The 22,432-nt window shown below is 35.2% G+C and overlaps 1 protein-coding gene across 2 annotated transcripts in view; it reads right to left on the bottom strand.

The window, feature by feature from the left end:
- LYPLA1 (lysophospholipase I) overlaps positions 1 to 22,432 on the bottom strand; it is a 52,282-nt gene that overhangs the window by 8,147 nt on the left and 21,703 nt on the right. For both annotated transcript variants that reach the window (XM_026081321.1, XM_026081322.1), the window contains 4 exons: positions 15,558 to 15,620; positions 10,632 to 10,737; positions 2,628 to 2,715; positions 1,407 to 1,555 (listed from right to left, as the gene is read on the bottom strand). In XM_026081321.1, coding sequence (XP_025937106.1) covers positions 1,407 to 1,555; positions 2,628 to 2,715; positions 10,632 to 10,737; positions 15,558 to 15,620 — 406 coding nt within the window. The remainder of the gene's footprint in view (positions 1 to 1,406; positions 1,556 to 2,627; positions 2,716 to 10,631; positions 10,738 to 15,557; positions 15,621 to 22,432) is intronic.

Here is a 22,432-nt window from a genome sequence, read left to right on the forward strand (position 1 = left end):
TGGTTTTGTTGTGCCAGGCTGAGTAGCTAAGAACTAAAAAAAAAAAAAAAAGCTTTCAAGCAGAGAAGTGTCTTAAAACATATAAGTTAGAAGAAATAAACCTTGGCAATCTTGAAGACAATGACCTGAAATGTCTCAAAGATAACTGTTTACTGTTTCTGACCAAACCTGTTACCAAAAATACATCCGTCTTTCAACATAGCTTAGGACAAATTAGATAAAATATCTAAATATCAAAACTAGATAAAATATCTTCCTTCTCATTTTAGCATGGGAGAACTTCAGTCAGTAATCCAGACACCATTTCTCCCTGTCTCATGCAGAAGGCCATTAAAAAAACCAAAAACAAAAGCAAATAAACAAACAAAAAAAMCCACTGTACTTTGAGTTTGGTATTTGACGCATGGATCATCAGGTAACACATGCAATAGGAGGTAACACTGCAAAAAGAATTCTTGAAAATCTAACTAAAATTACAGCTACATAGAAACATGAATACTAAGATGCTATATGCAATCGTTTGATCACAAATTATTTTAGAATCCTATGAACTATATATCCACAGGTCAATAAATTACAGTCTTCAGTCAGCTTTGATAACTGGCTGTATCTGAATCTTTAACTGAATTCAAAGTGTGAAAACAGATGTTTCACAAGTTCCCTTACACTGGGGCAGGTTAYATTAAGCTAGTAATAGCAGAACAGGAGCTAAGTCATAAGTTCTAGTAGAAGAGAAAGACCTGCAAGAAGGAATTCAGGTCATTCTGAGAAGTCCAGTTTTCACTTTGCTCCCCATCTAGTATATCATTCCATTTGGCAGTTTAAAGATACCTAAGTGTACATGAGGGAGAAAAAAAAAACCTAGACAGTAAAGCAATTTACAGTTGCCCAAAAGGCATGAAGAATGAGCAATGTGAGATTCTTCACTACAAGTACCTCAATGAGGCTTCAAGATTAAATCAAAACTGAAAGGCAACTTTCAATAACCGGAATCTGAAGGCTCACAGGATCTCTTGTGTAAGGAAAGAAGGCATGTATACAGTGTTACTCTCACAGAAAACAAAAAAATAGCAGTTTCTACAGAGATTCAAATGAGGCATTATGGAGGCAATATCCTAAAAGATACCATGAAAAGCAAGTTTTGTTGTAGGCAGGATATCAGGCAAATGGAAGCCACAAAGCATCCTGTATCATCAGCCACCAAAAAAAAAAGTCAACACATTCCCATTGTTGCCAAGGTTACTCAGTATTTGTAATTTGGACAAACCTACACAACTGGCCTACAGGTATATATACACAAATGGACATAAAAATTTTAGGAAAAACTTGTGGGGGCAGAGGGGAGAAGGGTGAAGTGGAGAAGAAGGGAAACAGTTAAATTTGAAAATATATTCTGCAAAGCTCACCTCCTGTTCTGAGAGCTGTGGAGAGCATTTCTCTACATTTCACTCGTACAGAATCCGAAGTGCTTGGAGCACGGGGAAAAGAAGGGATGAAAGAATTTGAGGGAGCATTACCCTCTTCCTTCCTGCTGCTGGAATTACTACTTGAACTGCTAAAAAAAGGCAAAAAAATGAATATGAAAGATTTATTTCCCCCATTAATAGCTTAGTTTCAGGGCAAAACACAGTTCTTGTGCTACATCCATTGGATGGTAATCAGTAAAAAGAACATAGATCATATTTTTAAAGTTATTTATAGCTCTACTACAATTTAACAAGTGTCTCTGGAATATTCACCAGGGTGAATTCTATATAGAGATTTTTTTTTAACCCCTTTATATGGGATATAAGTTTAAATTCTCAGTTCTCTCTGATGTGCATAAACATGCAACCATTTTTCTTCATGGAACTTAAAACAGGGAAGAAATACTACTAACATCCAGTTTGTAACTGCTTACTATACTGAAGGGGTACCACGGTCACAAACAAAGAGTTAATGTAGTTTTTGCAAATAGTAAACCAAACTTTTCAACTCACACAGGGACAAGTGATTAAAGGTGAAATTTCAATTTGAGAACTGCTGTTGTAAACAGGTTCACTAAAAGTAGAATCACATTAAAAAAAACCTATGGCTTACTGATAGTATTTTGCAAGTGTTCTTCAGCTCCTAACATGTCATGAACATGGGTCCATTTTTCTGACAACATACCTTTACATTTACCAAAAGAGATGCATAATGAGGTGGTATTTATTTATGGCATTTTACAGTGTTTTAACAAAAAGCAAAGACAAAAGAAGTGTTCTAAACCTCTAACATACATAATTCTACCAGGAAATTGCAATTAGAAGTTGTTTTACAGTTCCAAGAGCTCTGTAGTAGTATTGAGAGAGAAAAGAAGTATTTGACAGATAAGATAGATAGAACACTCTTAACTAGTCCGGTCATATTTTGACCTTTGACTTTCAGCTTTTATTTTTTAGTGTTAGCAACAGCATGATTTACTTCCCTGACAACACAGCATTTCTTATACAACAGCATGCATTTACAAAAGAATGCGGAAGCTCTCTCTAGTATGACAAATTTGGACAAAAATTTAAGTATATGTATACACTGGTTGATTTCTCAGATTAATATTAATTTATATCTAAGTGAGATTATTTGTATAGTCATCACAAATAATGTACCTTTCTTCTCTTGCTTCAGGACTGCTTTGTGAGGAAGAGGCAGGTTCCTTTTTCTTTTCTTCAGAATCTTTATCGGTTGAAGGTCCATCTGGAAATAAAAAACATCAAAAACTCCTTTTACACAGAAACAGTAACTGTTTTAAAGCACTAGTAGAATATCTTTGATGATTTTTTTCTGAGCCAGTTAAAAATGGTATCAGCTTCCACTCTGTTTTGACTTCCTTTGGGGGTATAGACTCTCCCTTCCCATCCCAACTCAGCAAAATGAAATGTATGCCCACACTCCAGATGCTTCAGGTCAAGTTCAGCACCTGCTTAAACTGCCAGAGAAGACATGATGAAAACACAGACTTCTACACTTTCCCTTTGCCAGCTCTGCTGCGGAGAGGATAGCTTCTTAAACTAGTGTATCAAGTCTCCAAATTTTATCTTCCATGCAATAAATATAAGTTCCCACTAAATGCATATCATTCTCTTTAATTATATTCACAGTATTTCTACTTAAACACTCAAAAAAAATAATCAAGTTCATATACTTTTGAAGAGTTCTCCAGACACGCACTGAGTAACTTCTTTGATTGCTCTGAAGTCAGTTGCCTTAATGTTTAAAAATACTTTAATTTGTCTTCCCCACATAGAGTATGTTTAATGATGATTTTACAACATCAGAAAGAATAAAGAAGTCAGTCATTAAGAAGGGCATTCACAACATTTAAGTTCAGTCTAGTGAGAAAAACAGAGGTGCCCTCCTATTGTAAAGAGGAATTCGGAGGTGCTAAACCAAGCTCCTGCTTTGACTTGCTTTCTAGAAAGGATGACTCCCTCCACTGCCTATGGAGAAAGCCTAGCAAGACTGGCCTCAGTCATCTGAAGTTAGATTTTGTGAACTCCTCTTTCTCTAATCCCTCATAAATCTGCCATTACACTGTCTTCTCTTCCAATCCTGTTGACTGTATTATCAGCATAAACATCTGTTACAAACTTTAAAGAGTACTAAAACCAGATCAAGCAAAACAGGAAAATCTGATTAGGCTCAAGTCTTTGAAATGAAGATGTCCTAACTTAGGTAAACCTTGTTTAAGCATCTAAAAATATCCTGATTTTCAGAAGGACCCTGCCCCCCACCCTCTCAAAGTCAGGTCTCTTATTCAAGCACCTAGCTTAAAATTTTTGTTCTAGACAATATAAAATTATTGTATTGGCTTATTTTTAATATGCACAACTTGCATTCAAATCTACACAGAAATGATATAATAAACTGAAAAGGATCAAAAGTTAGGAGTTTAACAAATCTCAAATCTCTGTTAAAAAAATCATCATTGTGAATGGAGACCATAGAGCTGTACTGGATCAGACCAAGAACCCATCTAGTATTCTGTCTGCAGATGTTTTTCTCAAAAATAGATGCCTTAGAAACAGTATAGGAATCAGGGCAGCACACAAGAATACTTGTCCAGAATATTCCTCCAGCCTTCAAAAACTTATAGTTTAGGAATTTCCTACCCCACTGTTTGTAACCTTGTATTTAATCCTTGATAGATTCCTCCATTAAAAAAACAAAACTAAACAAAAAAACAAAACTAAACACAGCAGATGATGCATTTGGATTGATACTCTTTAATAAGATACAGATGATATTTATAAATCCTAATAAAGATATCAATACAATCAACTATCATTACTAAAAAAAACAATTTCATTAATAAAACAATGCTATAAACTGAATGGTCAAGGAAGTTCTCTGCTACAAGACCTAAAGTATATATTACTCAGAAAGAAAATGAATCCCAGTTTTAACATGCATATTCACAAGAATACTCTCTATGGCAATGCACACACAAAATAGATAATTTAAGAAATACTATATATATATATATGTAATCCTATTTACCCTCATCATTTTCAAGTACTTGATTATTTTTGTCCGAAATTCTGAGACAAACCAATAGACCAGTAGGTATCTTGGAGTATAGCTCAGGTTCTAGAAAATGGCATAGCTATATTAGAACAGACCTCTGCTTCAGCTCACGTGCCTCCATATTTTTTCTTTCACAGTTACAGTTTACCAAACGCTTCCATTGAGCCCACCGCCGTTTCCTCAGAGAAGGCAGGCAGCTGGGAACAGTTCAGCAAAAGCTGATACTGAGACTGCTCTTCTACTTAGGGAGGGCAGGGGTACATGAGGCAGGCGTAAGCAGCAGGAGGCAAAAGCACAGCTCTTTCTACATGTGTGGCCCAGTCTGTGCAAGTATCCCTCAAATCAAGGTCAAGCAGCTGCCACAATGGGACCATCTTGAGCAAATGTCTTCAAAACTGCAATTTCATTAATCACTTGAGAAGAATTACAAATATTTTTGTTTAATCCAGTTTCAGAAATCTGAGCATACATTTATAACGTTAGTATCTGATTGCTGGAAATATTTTTCTAAGTGTTTAAGTCAGTATTTTCCAATTTATGCCCCATAAAGGTAAATGAGGACAAGCAATTCAGTGTCAAGCAGTATTTTTTCTTAAACTCACACATCAGTAAGGATTTCTTATTCTATTAAATATTGTATCAAAGCAAGAACAGTAGGCAATTAACAATCTGCTAGATCCCATTAGATCAATAGAGGGTCAACCACCCTCTGGAGAAAGGATTAAAAAATATATATATATTCCTTGGAAATTAGACTCCACGAATTAACTTTTTTTACATTTAAAGGGCAAGTTTAAGTCACTGGCAAATGACAGCTGATGGGAACTAAAGACAACCACAGAAATTCTAACAAATTAAGATGAAAAATAGCCTTTCGGTGAAAGGTATTCAAAAGTTCACAAGCTCAAAAGTGATTCACATCGGAAAATCTAGAGAAGCATATAAATATTWAGATAATTATAGTAAGATCCTTTAAATAGGCATGATTACTTCTTAAAGTTTATACAACTACTAAAACTTAAAACTTTCCATTTTTTTCAAACAAATTGAAATTGTAGTCAATTTTAGGAATGAAAAATGTAACTTGACAGCTTTAATTATCAGTGTCAGATGGCCATAAAAATTTCTCAAAACAAAGATTTTTTTTTTTAAAGCTAAGTTATATTAATGCCTCTTCTTCAAAATATAAAGAACAAGCTAGTAACATGAATTGTTGACTATCAGCCATTGGAACAAGACTATCAAAATTCTCACTACTGCATCACAGTTCACATTTGTGACTTGTAATTAATTGGAAAGATCTTTCAAGCTTTTCCAATGAAATAATGTCCAGAAATAATGTCAAACATGACCTGACAGTGTTCTTTGTCATCCAAACAAACTTTTTAATGTAATAACGTATGGCCAGAGACAACATCATTAATGTGAATGTTAGAAGCCATTAGTAGCTTAACTGTAGATTTTTCTAGTTAGAATCATATATCTAGTGAACTCAAGACATTTGCTAGTAAAAGGAAAAAAATTAGAATAAACTAATTCAAATTTATTAATTTATAAATTTAACCTTAAATTTAAGAAATTAAAAAAATACTAAGAATTTTTCTGAAAGGTTGGTGGAAGGTTGATATTCCCTGGAAGTATATGTGAATTTCATTTGGTAGGTTGTCATATGTTATTAAATCAGATATCACTCCAAAACTTGGAAAGTTTCCTGAGTATTCAGTTTAAATAAGTTAAGAGAAAGAAGTCCAAGACCAGGTAACAGATGGCATAGTCAATGATTTAACAGTGATTCTCAACTTTAATAATGCTTTAGATCCCATTTTCCAGACTGTGAGCAACAACAACCTTGAGATGCATAAGCAGGTACGTTTGTCACCAATTCTTCTGCAAGATATAGTAAGACATGAAGGTAAAATCAGAAAAGCTTCTTTCTAGTAGTAGCATAGGCAGGAGAAATATCTGAATTCTGTAAAAAAAACAAGAAAATGAGGCACTGTTTGCCCTTTAAAAAAAAAATTTTTGTAAGTGACAAAAGAGCATGACACATGAACTTGCCACACGTTTTGTCTCCTGTATAATAGGATGTAGTTATGTATTACTACCCCTCCACTGATGATCCTGTCAAATTACAGCTCTACTAATTGTACTCTGAATAATTCCAAATATAAACCTGACAGAAAATTTCCAAAGATCATACTTAATATGCAAATTAAGAGATGTTCTAAAACTATTTTTGCACAGAATGAAGTTCTTGATTCTACCTGATATCTCATAAAGACTCATACAATTACTATCAATAGTAAACAATATTCTTAAATACTATTAGACTGTAATTCAGGAACTTGTTTCCCCAATTACTTCTCTCTCTCTCTCTTTTTTTTTTTTTTTTAAAGCAAAGCCAGAAGGTTATTTCATACCCTTGAACAATTTGACTGAATGACAGCAGTAACATACCTGTAAGATAGTCCTAGACTGTACCAGTTTGCTACAGTAGAATCAAAACCAGGTTCAAAATAACAACAGATTGTATGCACAAATTCATTTGAGTAATGCGCTTCTGTGGAATCTGGCTCGCGTTATCTTCTCTTAAGAACTTCAAGCTCTGAAGCATTCTTTCTTAAAACAATAAAAACTCATGTCTGAGTAATTTGATATAGGCATTTCAAAATGCTTTCAGTTCCATTTTTAGTTTTTATTACTGGCAACACATGATCACACACGTACTTAACGTCAGTTTATTGTCCAGTCATATTGCATTTCCAGTCCAGTCCAGTACATAAACTGGAGTTAAGTTTACTTAGCTAAAGGTCTGGACATTCTTTTTCAGTGTATACTCTTAGARTTCAATAAGCATTTACTTGCGATGAAGAATATTAAATTCCTTAAAGAAAATCTTTTRAGTTGAATACAAAGAAACACACCTTATAACCTAAATGAATATGCACATATTTATCATCTCCACAGCATATTCTATATACTCTCACTTATTTGGCAAAACAGTCGCTATCCGCAAATCCCATTTATGACTGAACAGTATTTTATTCTGAGAGCAGAATTTGCTTCCTTATCTAAATTGTGATCAACTAGGCCACATGGTTTAATGTTTTCATAACAACATCTGAAAACCTAATCTTGCACTGTAGCTCACTTGCTGCCTCACCAGTCAATACTTGCAAGCCACCTACTGGCCAGCTTCTGACCTCACTGAAAACCATTCGTAACCTGGTATGGTTTGAATCAAGCCATAAACATCTCTTATGCTCTGGTGATTCAGAACCTCACTTGATTTCTTCTCATGTTTCCCATGCATTTTTAAAACACAAGTTCCAGAAGCATTCAACTTAGACATTACATGCAGCCTGAACAGTCAAAGATTCTTTCCTAAATTTAAAATGTCATTTATAAAAATAACTCACAAAGACTTCAGATCTCTGAGTACAATGCTTGGAACGATTAACAGCTGTCCGCTTCGGGTGCCATCTTTGATCCATACCATTTTACATGCACTATAAACAGCATAATCGAAACTGATTTCTCAAGCAGCTCAACATATGGTATTTCGTATTCTTCTGAGAAAGTCAAAACTAATGATAAAACAGAATAAGAGTACTTTGTAAGATTCCCACCCATATTTCACACAGCCTAGATGCCCTATCTTCCAGAGAGTTATGAGATTTTAAGTTCTAATGAATTAATGAGTGTATAGCAGTGAAACAAGAGGTGAAACATTTGCTCTACTATGCTTTAGTATAAAGTGTACATTATAATCAAGAAGAATTTTCAAGTTCCAATTGTTTTCAAATATTTGCTATTTCTTCTGCAGTTCCTCATAYGTTTGGCATCACTTGATGCAAGCAGTCTTAATGTAGAGTCTAACAATTGTCCTAAGACAATCTGAATGTAGCAAGCCATTAAAAGGGGAAGTTCCACCTTTCCCCATCTGAATGTTACTGCCACAACCCCTGTGATGGGCACAGTGATGGCAAAATGGGTTAGATCAAGGAAATGATACAGGTGAAAACCAGTCCAGAAGAAAACCACAAGTATTAGTTTTCATCTGGTCAGTTCTCTGCTCCAGCTTACGAAATAGCCACATGAAGACTAGTTTTAGCACAGGATAGAACAAGAATGTCAGGACCACCCCTTTTCAGCAGCAGCCTACACTTAGATTGACCTACTGTGATCATCAAACACCACAATCTTATTCTAGACTTTTACAGCAAGAACACCTTTTGGTCCTAACATACAGAGAATAATTCTCTGTACGGTTCAGTTAAACAGTTTGAACGGTTAAAGAAGAGTCAGCTATAGGTATTGATATATTAAGACAAGTTTGACTGACTTAAGATACTGGGTTAAAGAAAAACAGAAAACTATTTCTATTGTTTCAACAAATCAATAGCAACTCCTTTGCTCAATAGTTATAGAAGGGTTAGCTCAAACAAAAGCATTATCTAGAATTATTACCAAAAGCTCAGTATTCTGTGGAAAAAACAGAATATTTCCTCCATGTTATTGCCTAAATTAAATTGAGGTATCAAAAATTGGAACCTTAAAAAAAAAAAAAAACCCTTTGATAGGGCTTTTTTTTTTTAATTCATTATACATTTACTACTTAAATGAAGTGTAAGAAAATATATGAATCTACTTAACTAGGTCACACAGCTGCTGCTTTTATAAGTATTTAGAGTACTTCAAGTGAATAACAAAGTCTATGCCTCCAGTTGTATATCTTATCAATTTTATCCACCAGACATATATTTGACTTCAACTTTTAAATTAAAATTTAAACATAAAAAGTATGTGATTTCTTACATTTACCAGTGACTTTTGAACAGATTGCTTTTAAAATACACCTTTAATTTATAACAAAAGTCAGTATCATGATTTTAAAAGTGTTTTACCAGCATATCTACTATTACCTAACTTTAATTACTAATACTAACCTAGTTAGTATTACCTAACTTTAAAAAGTTACGTGAAGAAATCTCTCTGGTATAAGGGTTGTTGCTTCTTATTAGAATACAAAAACTGTAGAAAAGTATACTATGGAAGCAGTCACAATTTGTCCATTTTTTGTCTAGATAAATACTACCAAATGGATAAAGTCATTTCTACACCATTTACAAAAGAGTAGCAAAGTATTTGATAAAATACTACATAACTGATAAACTGAGGCTGACTTCAAATGGTAGGAGATTTTAACACTTTCTGATACTTAGCATATTTTTCTAGACAGAATGTCAAATATTGAAATCTGTAGAAATTAATACAAACTGTTTTCTGTTCTAGAACTTTAAGCTTTCTAAATCTTAATTTATTTGAAATGTGATACAAAGAAGTAAGAGTACACACAATGACTGAACAAAAATATCTGAAAGACAGTTTTTAAGCTTTGAGTGTTTTCAAACGCATTAAAATCAAGTGCTCCAAAATACCCTTGAATAAAAACATGTTAACAGAAAGGATTCCTTAGCTGCAGTCATTGCTTATATGGGAAATTAAACAGATAATTTTAAATAGTGAGTTAATACTACGAAGATTTTAGAAAGTATAGATGTATAGATCTACTCAGAGAAATAGTCATTGTCTGTAAGTTGTAAGAGATTTTTAAAGTCAATTTTGCGCTCTGCTTTTTCCTCTTCACAAATCATTTTATAACCAAACTTCAAAGCCTCCATGCTTCTATTTAAGGTTCCGCACAAACTCTTCAGAACGCATATTACATTTGACAAAGGAAATAAAGTCAAGAACAGGTTCGTTAGCTTTTAGCACTGCAGTACGGTCACACTAGCTCAACAGCAGGCAATGAGACTTCAGAAATGAGTCATGCCACAGAAGCTAGTTTCCTACTGCTTCTCAGTCCCAATTAAAGCACATTGACTTTGTCTCTGAATACACTTCACAGTAATGCACTGGTGGGAGCCAAAGAGGAAAAAGAAACACATCAGTGGAGAAAGTTTCAATACTAAAACAGGAGCACAGAAAAATCTTAAAGAAAGATAGTGGCACGGAATTAAGACTGCATATAGTCAAAACATGCAAGCGCAGTTTAAAAAAAAAAAAAGTTTGTGCTGTAATACCTAATAACTTCTTCCAAGACTTGATAAGAGATTTTGCTAAAGATGTAACTTCTTCATCTGTGCTTTGCTTGCGTATTGCATTCACTGACATTCCAATTCTGGTAGACTGCAACAGAAATAAAAATATATATCATAAATGATGACATGTAGATAATTTAACAGATACACACACACAAAGTTGTAATTTGACAATAGCAGTTAAAAAAAAAAAGTATATTTTTTAAGAATATCAGGATGAAAGGCTGCAAGCCTTTACAGAAGTTATTTTATCAATTTGTATATTTTGCAAAGAAATACAGCAATACCAACACTTGTCCCCTTAACAGATTTTTTTTTTTGGAGGGGCAAGGGAGCAGGGAGTTAGGGGGAGTCAATCAAAAGATTTTGCTCCTAAATCATTTCAAAAACACTCTACAGAACTACTTACCTAAATAGAAAATAATTATGACATTCAACACATCTAATAATCTAAAAAATCTTATATAACATTTTAGTTACGGTTCTAACCAAAAATCTTAATCTCCTATGCAAAAATGATTGTATTCACGTTCTGGTTCAAGAAGCAGCTTTCTAACTGCTTCAGTCACTTCAGTGTTCTTAGAGCTCCCATTCCCTGGCTGTGAAAGAAGCTGTAATATCAGTTGGGAGTGACCATGTATTATATTCCTAATAATTTTGGCAATAGTTAAGAGTCTTTAAATCTTAAACACAGAGGTTTCTGCTTTTAAATATAAACAGTACGAACAGCCTACCCGTTTGAAGAGGCCATGTCAGTGACAGGCTTTAAAACTTTGGCACTACTGCCACCTACAGAGTGAAAAAGACATTAATTTACAATCCACTCCTTTTAAGGCTTAGAGGATGAGGACACACTTAGCAGCAAAAGTTTTACTTTAGTCAGAAGTCTGTTAATGTGTTCATATAACATGAGCATTTACACATTTACAACATTTATGCATTTTTAGTTTGGGTGAGGAAAAAAAAAGCATTTAACAACACAAACAAGTTCTTATTTGACATCTTACTTTGATGACTATTTTTTAGATCATTTTTAAGATGCTTAGTTTTGTTGCATTTACTATTTGCAGGAGTCAAAAAATATATTTTATTCTATTTACTTCTGCAGTGGTTTGTCATAAATTGTCTCTTCTTTAAAGGAAAACTCAGATCTTTGGGTTATACTAAAAATGGAAATTTGTTTCTGTAGATTACTCCTTGGAACCCACACATGGCACTTTTTTGGGCACCACAGACATGCTAAATGACCGGAGATGTATTAAAATATTTGGCAGTTGTTTTGGCAAAGGAGACCCATCAAATAACCTCGGGTCTGAGCATCAGTTCTTAACATGGATTATAGACTAAAGAAAATGGATGGCTACTCACCCGTAACTAAAGTTTTTCAGGATGGACTCTGCACATTCACATTAACAGAAAACACCAACTAGATGCAGCAGCTCTTGTACTCCCTTTCACTTTTCCCCTTCTGTGGCTGAGCACTGAAGACAGGCTACTGAAAGTGAGTATGGAGAGCCAGTGGTACAATTCCTTCTAGCATCCCCTCAGCCCCTGCACAGTAAGTAAGGTTCTAAGTAAAAGCCAATGGCAAGTATGGAGTGCGAATATGCAGACTCTCTCTCCAAGAACTCCACATACAGGCTAACATTTTGCATTTCTTCCTTTACAGTTGCCTGCATATTCCTTTCATGATATGCTTGTGTGATGCAACAACTGGTTGCAAAAAGGCGYAAATCGTTAGTCAGTACCGCTCTCTTTTGACATGCCAAATACATGCTCTGGACATTACGTTCAGACAATGAAGCTTAACATACGTTTGGAACTTCATCAACTACTCTCCATATTTGAATAAATGTCTCTCTAAAAAAACAAAAACAAAACAWAACAAAAAAAACTTTCTCCTGATAATTAGTCATTACCTACTCTCATCAGAGAAAGGGGAAGACACCATCATACAAACTTAACTAAATAAGTACAACTCAAAACACCAATTAAACAAATTAATTTCTTCCTCTGATCACACAAGAGAAAAGGATTATGTTAACTGTCTAAGCTCTTGGTTTTCTTAAGGTAGTATGTAAACACAGCTCATTTGTTTGCTTTAATTTAAAGCACTTGACCTCATCTCACCTAAAAGACAGGAAGGAATGATTTACCCATGTGTTTGCCTGCAAATTGACCCAAGTAATCACAAAATATTGTTATACTCTCAAAATTATCATGCAGATCAGCTGTCAGCATTTGAAAAAACTGCTTAGTTTTGCATACTTGTATATGTACCCAGTAAAATCTGTCAGTTAAAAGAAAGACAGTTTGTCTCTCTGTTCATCTGGGCACTACCCAGCATTCACACTATGGAAACAATGCCTTTAGTACTGTGCAGCTGCTAAATTGATCTGCAGTTCTGACCACCAGACAATCACATGCTACGATGGCTACCAGGTCGCTGCATAGTTGAGCAAGGATCAGCTTGCTTACATATAACTTCAGTTAGATATGACAAAGTAGTATTATTGTCTGTAACCACTTCATCTTTCTGTGACAAAGACGAGGCAAGAAAGACCTGAGACATAAGCATAAGCTAAGACCAGACTGATGTGCACCTTTCTATTTCAAGCCCTTGTAAATTGTTCAGAGGATTTCCCCAGCGCAGACTGAAATAACAGTCATGTCACAGGACAAGTTGTTAGTTGTTTCATTACACAGTAATGATGAATCCATCACATCGGAGATTGCAGAGAGATTTTTCATGTAGCCAGTTTTCAAAATTGCTTAAAAAYGGGTTTGGAAGTATGCATTTCAGGGATGTCCTGAGTTTCATCAGTCTAAAGACAGATATTTCAATCTCTGAAGCAAAGTTAGTGCTCCCACTTTCTCATCAGCATCCTCCTTGAGATTACCACATTAATGATTGGTTACCAGAGCAATCCGCATGATTACTCCCCATTTAAATTGTTGCTCTGAGCCCTCCGTTGCTTAACCAAATCTGGGAGACTAACATAGAAAACTTACAGCTAACTCTGCATATTTATAAATCTCTCAACAAAAATACTGTAAATTTGAATCTAAATATGCTGTTAAATGCAAATTATAGTGTCAGTGTTACAACATTCCCCTGTTCAAGAGGAAAAATGTTTTGAATACAGCAGCAGATACATCTCTCCTAACTAAAGCTACAGTCAATCTATTGAGCAAGAGTAGACTAAATACGTGGTCCATTTAGACCCACTGTAACCACTGAGAAACCTTTTCTAAAAACTCACATGGTGACCACCCCCAACGTACAGATCAAAACAATCTTTTATTGGAAATATTAATCCACTTTAAAAACACGTTATCTGTGATATGGATTGGAAAAAATAAGCTTCTTTCAGACAGGATAGAAAAAGGGACAGAATTAGTATGCAACTGTTTATATGTTAAGTCAAGATCATAGAAGCGCCCCACAAGGCAGGCAGTTGGGTTTGTTTGTATTTATCAAGATGAAGAGTCCTCCTCTGTTGATAACGCTAAGAAAGGTTTTCATATGCAGCTAAAAAGGAATGAGTTATCTACTTGCACCATAAAGATCTTAAGAACTTACATGGGTAAAGAATGTCCTGCTGTTTGGTGTAAAATTATGCCTTCTAGTCTCATTCACAACACTAAGAACATGAAATTTGCACAGCAGCATTTACACATTTACAGTTTATAAAGCATTTCTGGAGCATTCACAGAGATTTTTTTTCATTCCAAAGGTAGAAAAAAACTATTACGCAAATAGTTAGTAATAAGTTATGCATAAAAAAAACTCAAAAGAATTAGGTTAACACAGGCTTTTAAGAAGGAGGAGACTGATACAGTGTTCCATCAGCCATGCTCCTTCATGCGTGATGATGAAACTCTTGGTAAACATATCACCAAATGTTGCACTAAAATATACAGAATGCACATCAAGACTGACATTGCTACTGACACTTGAGATTTGAACTTTCCAGTTAATTCTGTATCTGTGACCAATAGCTGTCACTTAGCAAAAAGTTGTTTTTCAGTCTCTTCCAATTCAAATGGCTACCACTGCAAATCAGATCTTACAGTAAAATGACAGTACATATTGATGGCAGAGAAATAAGCTTACATTTGTCTCTGCTAATTTTCACTGAGACAGTTAATATTCAGATATTTTGGACAAAAAAACAAAAAACCCTGCTGAATTACATGACAAACACTGAAATCTGACATGTAGATAAAGTCCCTTGACTTATTTTTTTCAAAGAGCTTATAACAGTAATGTACTATGTCAGATACATAGATATAGGCAAAATGAGAGAGTGTGTGCATGCAAGTGAGAGAGTTTATACAAGATTGTACCACACCATCACCTCCTGCACAGGGGAGTAAGACGGGTGAAGTTGCCTGTCTGTAAGATTAACRCTACTCAGGGTTAGGTGGATGAAAAAGGAAGTGATGAAGTACAACCTGCTTGAAGACTCCTGTCTTTGAACAAACAGATGGAGCAGGTATGAACTATGGCTCTCCTCACTTGCAATCCAGACACAGAACTGACTACGTAAGAAAAGGAGGTATCAGCTATCATCAGATGATTCTACTCAAAGGGAGAGGGAAACATGTCACATTTGTGTTAGTAAGAACCTAAGATTATCTGTAAGGCAAGTTTCTAAGTAGCCCTTTCCTTTTGTCCATGACAAAATTAACCATTTCTCAACTTAAACAGAAAGATCAACTTTAAGAGTTTGCTACTAGAAGAAAACACCTATGACAAGTGCCCTAAATTGAGATGAAATATGATTAGCTACCCTATAATAATGCTGATTTGACAATAATGCTTATAATAATGCAAATTTGCCAGCTTCACTCTCATCATTACAGAGTTAACTTTTAAAACATACCAGCAATATAAAATCATACCTGTAACAACTCAAGGGTCATGGGAATATTCTTAAGCTCCTTTAATAAATCAAGTGCTCCAGCCTGCAAAAAAAAAAAAAAAAAAAAAAGTTTAGTAGCAATCAAGTATTTCAAACATAATTTCAACAACATACACTTAACTTCCTCAAAGTTCCCAGATTAAACTATCAGTTCCCAATTTTTCAGCAAAACAATTTTAGGACAAGAAGTGTTGTTTCTCACACTCTGACCATTAACTGGCATAAACTCAGAGTTCAAAGTATTCACTCAAAGGCAAGAGAAGTTTTATCCTATGCAATACAAATACCAGTTAGTGCCTTCTGGGCGGAAAAAATACTATCCGATTAACTCATTTCCTCTAGAAAATGGCCTCAGACATATTTCACTCAACAGCATCAGAAACAAACCAAAACAATAGCAATTTTCATTTCTAAATGACCTCACCTATATTAGGCCAAGACCCTGCACATGAGAAGCTCTGTGTCCATCAATCCAGCTCTTTACAAATAACATTCTTAACTGTATTTATGGTGGTGCAGTAAAGCCGTAAAAGTATATGGTTTAAAAATGGTGTTCAAGTTACGCTATTTTACTAGAAACAAGTATAGTTTCCCCCATGGAAAAAGAAAACTTTAAGTGTGTCTACAAGTAAATGCCCAAGTGAAAAAGCTGAGCAAGACGTGCTTTCAACATTTTCAACCATTCTTATCTTTATATTCAATGTATTCAATGAAATACAATATATTTAATGAATACATAAATTAATCTATATAGATTAGTGCAGACAGACAACACTTCTTGGCTCATATCAGACTGGCCAAGCATCAACCTGTTCCAGTCTGGAAGCCAGAGCCCATGCTAAAGTGCTGTAACATCTGAGCTAAATTGTTTGTTTATTATTCAGCTGTTGCAGGCTCTCCCCCCTTTTTTCCCTTTTCCCCTGCTAAAATGACAAGGAAAATACAAACTAATGCTACATAAGTGGTAGTTTTCTAGATAGATGAATTAATTTCAGAGATTGTTAGGCTAATTATCAGTAACAAACTATATACACAGCTACTGTAATAATTCATTTAAACACTCATTACCCATTCCCTCTGAGATGCTGGCCTTATTTAAAAAAAAGTTTCCATAAACATCAGCAATAGGTTTCATATTCATTTACTTTAACCTCTACCTCCTTGATACTTTACCTCCTCTAATACAACAAGCAAAAAAGTCTCTGCACCTTCCACTTCTTACTGAGGACATGGGTTAGCAGATTAGGGCAACCTCCTAAAGGTTAAAATGCATTTCAAGGGAATGTGGTTCCAAACCTGTGACCTAAGAACAGCAGGAAGGTAATGGACCTTGCATGTAAAAGGCCACTCTAGCCAGGCTAAGTCCCCTACCTTCCCACTTTTTTTTAAATTCACAGAGGTTGAGAAACAAGCCCCACATGATCACAACCTTGCAGTTCACTGGAATTTGATACTTTTTCCTTTCCTTACCTCTCTCAACTCACCCTATTTTGTTTACTTTAATATGCATTTTGCTCATCTTTGTTTTTAAGTTCTCCCCAATCAACTCTTAACTCTTGCAAAGGAGCTCATGTAATCTGCTGTTGCATCTGCACCATCTTACAATTTAACCACCAAAGATAATCACATAAGATGAAAGTAGAACTTCTGTGCTGCATCTGAATAGGAACAACTTTGGAAACTTTCTAAAGTCTGCTACAACACCACTGCTTTTCTGAAGATACCCGACAGCAAAGAAGCCACCAAAAATGAACACTTCACCATTTGCCACCTTACACAACCCCCAAATTTTACTTTTTGCTATAAAAGCAAGTAAAAATAACTATGAAAAAAAATGTAAAAGTTGTTTTTATTGCAAATTAAAGTTAAATAAGACTAAAGTTAACTGTAGTGTTTTGGCAGCAATGATGCAAGACATTGAAATCTCATGCTGTTTTCAGGTGCCAGACTGAGTTAGCATACTAAACCGTACCTCTCTCTAAACAGTCATAAGCATGTTTTCTTCTGTGCAAACCTATATTCAAGTAAAACAGGTTATTTATCCTTACTGCTACAAAGTCAAATGCAAGAAAGAAAGAATTTGCTTAGACAAAACAAAATGAATGACAGAAATCAAAATGTTATTTTCAATAATAAAATCTGATAACTCTTATCTCCAAATCATTTGACTCATTAGCCAACTATGCATGGCATATGATCTCAAAAGAAACTCAAGATATTGTAGTCTACTATTTCAGCATAACAATGATACTGTAGGGCAAATAAAGAATTATAACGCTCTTTTTACCTTATCTTAGAAATACATTCAAGGCAAAACAATTTGCCTTTATAAAATTTCTTTTAAATTGTAGGCGTCAAAGCAACTTTATTATTCTCAGTCTAAACCTTTTCAAAAACTAATAAATTGATACACAGTAGCTTAACAAACCATGCCACAAATAAAATGGCATCCTTTACCCAGAGTATGTTATCAACATTTCATGTGATTTTCTATATCGAATTATCAAAATTTGTAACACTAATGCTTTGCAAGTCTTGACTCTTCTCATCAGTTGTATTAAGCACACTAAGAATTACATGCTTTTAAAATTAAATTTAGATTGCATTTATATTGTCAAAGCAGCTAAACAGGTTTTTTATAAGCACTCTTCTTAAAGGCAAAAGTCCTCTTTTCCTCCAAATCACTGGAGGTTGCACAGAAAGACCTGCAATTCCAACTTTTCTCATGAAAGACTTTTTTTTAAACAAAAACTATTAAAAACATTATTGTAAGTCTTTTTTTGCAAGGCATTTCTATAATTTTATAGAAAAAGAAAGACAATGCCCCATTTCACTTGGCTGAAAGTTGTATTAATGTTCCATTATATCTCTACTAGGTCTTGCATAACCATTCATTTACCACAAATGAAAATACTTGAAATGGGTTTTGTGCATAGAAAGGAAGCAACAATTTTTCATTTACCTTGTTACTTGAAATAACAAAAGTCAATTTCAGTATCTACCCGATACAGATTTAGTAGATCACTCCTGTCAGCTTCTCCCAATTGATCAGATTATAATACCAGAAAGATGTTATATATTCATACTTTAAAGCTATGCTTCAAGCTATAAAAAAGACAGAGTAAATTTCTGAAGATAGCACAGCTACTCAGTTACAATTCTGTTCTACTTAAGGGAGCAAACTTTTAATAAGATGAAATAATCATACATTTTCTTCCCTATGCTTACTCAGCTGTTCTTGAGTTTTTTAATGTGTGTGTGCAACCTTATCTTTCCTACCTATTCATTACAGCAACTTCATGGAAGAAAAGTGTACTTACATATGACAAAAGCCATAGGAAGGCACAACACACATTCTAACCAACTGCAGTCTTTCTGAAGGAGTAATAACATCTATTTGAAATATGCAGCCAAATCTTGATGCGACAGCAGAAATACGTTTCTAATAGTGTATTAAATACAACATTGCATAATTTTTTGTCCTTTAAAGTACAAGAATTATATATATCACTTAACTGAAATAATTATTAGTTCTGCATAGCTACAATTAAATCTTTAGCCAAGGCAAATCACCAGGAGTCTGATTCAGGAAGGGTGTCTGCACTGACAGCCTTTTCAACTCATCAAAAGAAATGCCAAATAGCACTTTGTCACAAGCTACAGTCACCTTTTTGATGACAGATTAGCATASAGCACTTCTTCCCATCTCTTTCTTGACAATTTCAGAGTGAAAAAGTATCAAAGCCTTTATTTTTATTGATGGGTTTCATTAAATCATTCTCATTCAAGGACATGCACCAAATACACACTCAAACACAGAAATGCATTTTATATTTCAAAAAGAGTTACTGGCAGCATATAGAAACTGTCAAAAAATTCCTGTTTGTACTGAGGAAAAATGGGGAAAGGAATATAAGTTGTCAGGAACATCATCATCCAATATGTTTATTAGTATATTATATCAATATATAATAATATCTCATATCAATACATATTATCCAATATGTAAGAAGTGTATTTCTCAATTTAGCTTCATCTTTGTGAGACAACGAAGTATATTTTCACAGAAGTGGTCTCATAGTTTTGCTAAACTTAGCATTTTAACTGTAGGACAGGATAAAGTAAGTAATTATATTGTGCAGTTCAGAAAGAAATACCTTATAATGGACAAAGATTATTAAGAGAAACACAGAGGGAGAAATCTACCAGGTTAAATCCAGATGCACTTCCTTTCCTATCTCCCACAGATGCATTTCAGGTCCTCAATGTCACTAGCTTTTTGAGACACAGCATCAAGCAAAAAGCCGCTTGTGTGGTAGTGGGCTGGAATACACGAGCTCTGTTCAAGCTAAGCATAAGAGCACAAAGGCTTGGGTTGCACCCTGTGCTCCTGCTCTTAGGACTGTGGTGCAGACACGCCCTCCGGCTCCACCCAGATGCAGTCAGGGTCCAGCCGCRCTCAATGGGTTTGACCACATCAGACCTAAACTAACCCCAACAAAGACACTGCATCACTCACTAGAGCTTTGAAAGTTATTTAGGTTACAGGCACTAGAGCACGAAATGTGTGTCCCCAGCTGCTCTTAAGCATTACACCCAAACTTCTAAGCCTCCCACATCCCCAAGAAGTACACTATGGTCACCAGGAGTATCTATGGTACCTCTGCACTGATGCTTCCCAGCATCAGTGACCATTCCAGTATTATCTGGAAATTGCCATTTTCCTTCTATTATCAGAAGAAGTCTTCCAGATAAGATAGAATTGACTGCACTTTATCATCTTCATTACCACAATATTTAAACATTTCACAGTCAGTATGCTTTTATCCTCTTGACACATCCCTGGAACAGAAAAGAACCACTACTCCAATTTTAAAACTGGGAAAGTGAGGCAGTGGATTCTTTTGTGCTGAACAGCAGGAAGAATGGAAATAAAAAAAAAAATATATATATATATATATATATATATATAAAAAAAAAACAAAGGCAGAGCTCAGAATTACTGCATCCCAGAAAAGCCCAAAGATTGCTTTTGGAAGGGGGCTGAAAAGAGCTGAGCTCCTTGAGTATGAGAGGGGCATAGTTACTAGAACTCTATTCAACCCGTGGGTTGAATACAATAGACACAAGTTACTGTTCCTTCTGTCAGCTATGTTCTTTAAAGCATTCGTTGCCACTGTTTGATATAAAAATTTCAATCCTGTCAGTGGGCTCCTAGCACATGCACCTGACCATGCCCTCAGCATAGGGGCAATCTGTGGGTCTTAGATGTCAACAATGAACATCTCTGTATTGGCAAAGCGACAACAGTCACATAACAGAACTTGAGACGTCTCAAGGACTTTTCTGAAGATGTTTTCATCATCTATTTTAGGTATCTGTATTAAGGAACAGGCTTTTGGATCTAACCATCTAAACTCTGCCCAGATCTCTTATCAGGTATGTCCTAATCATCACCAAACAACAGGGGGGCAGGAGGAGGGGGAATATAAAAATCAAATGAATACAAGTTGGTTATAGAAAATTCATTCCACTAGATGAGGCTCCTGTTTTCATGCTATCATTAGAAGGTGAGACTCTATTGGAGCTAGACCATACAATACTATAGAACATCAAGAGATCTGAAACACAGCAAAGCATAGCTTATATGTAGTAACAAATAATTTGTTTGGATTCAGAACCAATTGGCTGTCTTTGGTTTAATAAAATCACTATGTTTATAATTATATAAACCTAATAAAAATAATAAAAGTTATTTATACTTTTCATTATCTTAAAGAAGGGAAAAGAAAGAACTCCTTGCTGTATCTGTTAAGATTTCTATAAACCAAGTTCCACAAAGCTCAGTTCTAAACTACCAGTGTTTACAGTTTAAAGCATTATCATATGGAAAAACTTCAATTTTATGTACTAAAATAACAGCTTGCAGGGACAATATCACTAAACTGAAATATACAACTTGAGAAAAAATACCAAGGTGGCAGCATGCCAAAGAGGTAGTAAACAAAATGAGTTCATTATTTACTTGTAAACTATTTTATATGTAATCATAATCAGGTAATTGACAGTTACCACATACAATAATTTTACTTATTTTGATGTTTTTGTATGGATAGTGTAGCCATTACATGTTACCTAAATAAGTTCTGTATCAAGGGAATATATGAGAATAACATTTAAACTAAGCAAAYTCAACTTAAAATTCTACCTCTATTCTGAAGCAGAAGTTATTCCTTGAATTAACAAACAAAATAAAATTAGTATTTATACTTTGTTTCAGGTTTAAAAAAAGCAGGTCACATTCCACATCTGCTTCACAAGTTTGTCCACAGAACTCATCACCCTGTCAAAGCTGGATTAGGGTTCCTCATTCRTTTTAGTTTAAATATCTCACATTAAACTTCATCTTTCACGCTTAAAAGTGAAAATACAGTATCTAAATGAGATGGCCTCCCCTACCCGTTTTCCTCTAGCGATACAGATGACTGGCTTCCCAAAAGTCAGTTAACATCCTGCTCTTTAGAGAGCAGTATTGTGATTTCACTGAAAGACTGTGTGAAATGCGGTTTGGAGTCAGTATTTTTGTTCTGGGGGCGAGACGCGCTACCTTTGAAAAGACCCTCCTCCCAGCGGAACATATGGCTGACTCAGAACAGCGCTTGAGGGAAAACCCCGAGCGACCTCCGGCGTTCAGAGACGGCTGCAGGGGGAAGCGAGGGGCAGCTGCGCAGCCAGGGCCGGGGCGGGCCGCGACAGAGCCCCACCGCCCCCTCGCTGCCCTCCGCACTGACAGAGCCAGGCTCCCACGATGCCGCACGACGGCTGGGGAGCGGTTGGGGCGGGCGGGCAGAGCCG

The sequence above is a fragment of the Apteryx rowi genome, unplaced genomic scaffold (genome assembly GCF_003343035.1).
Source record: "Apteryx rowi isolate R43461 unplaced genomic scaffold, aptRow1 scaffold_542, whole genome shotgun sequence".
NCBI lineage: Eukaryota > Metazoa > Chordata > Aves > Apterygiformes > Apterygidae > Apteryx > Apteryx rowi.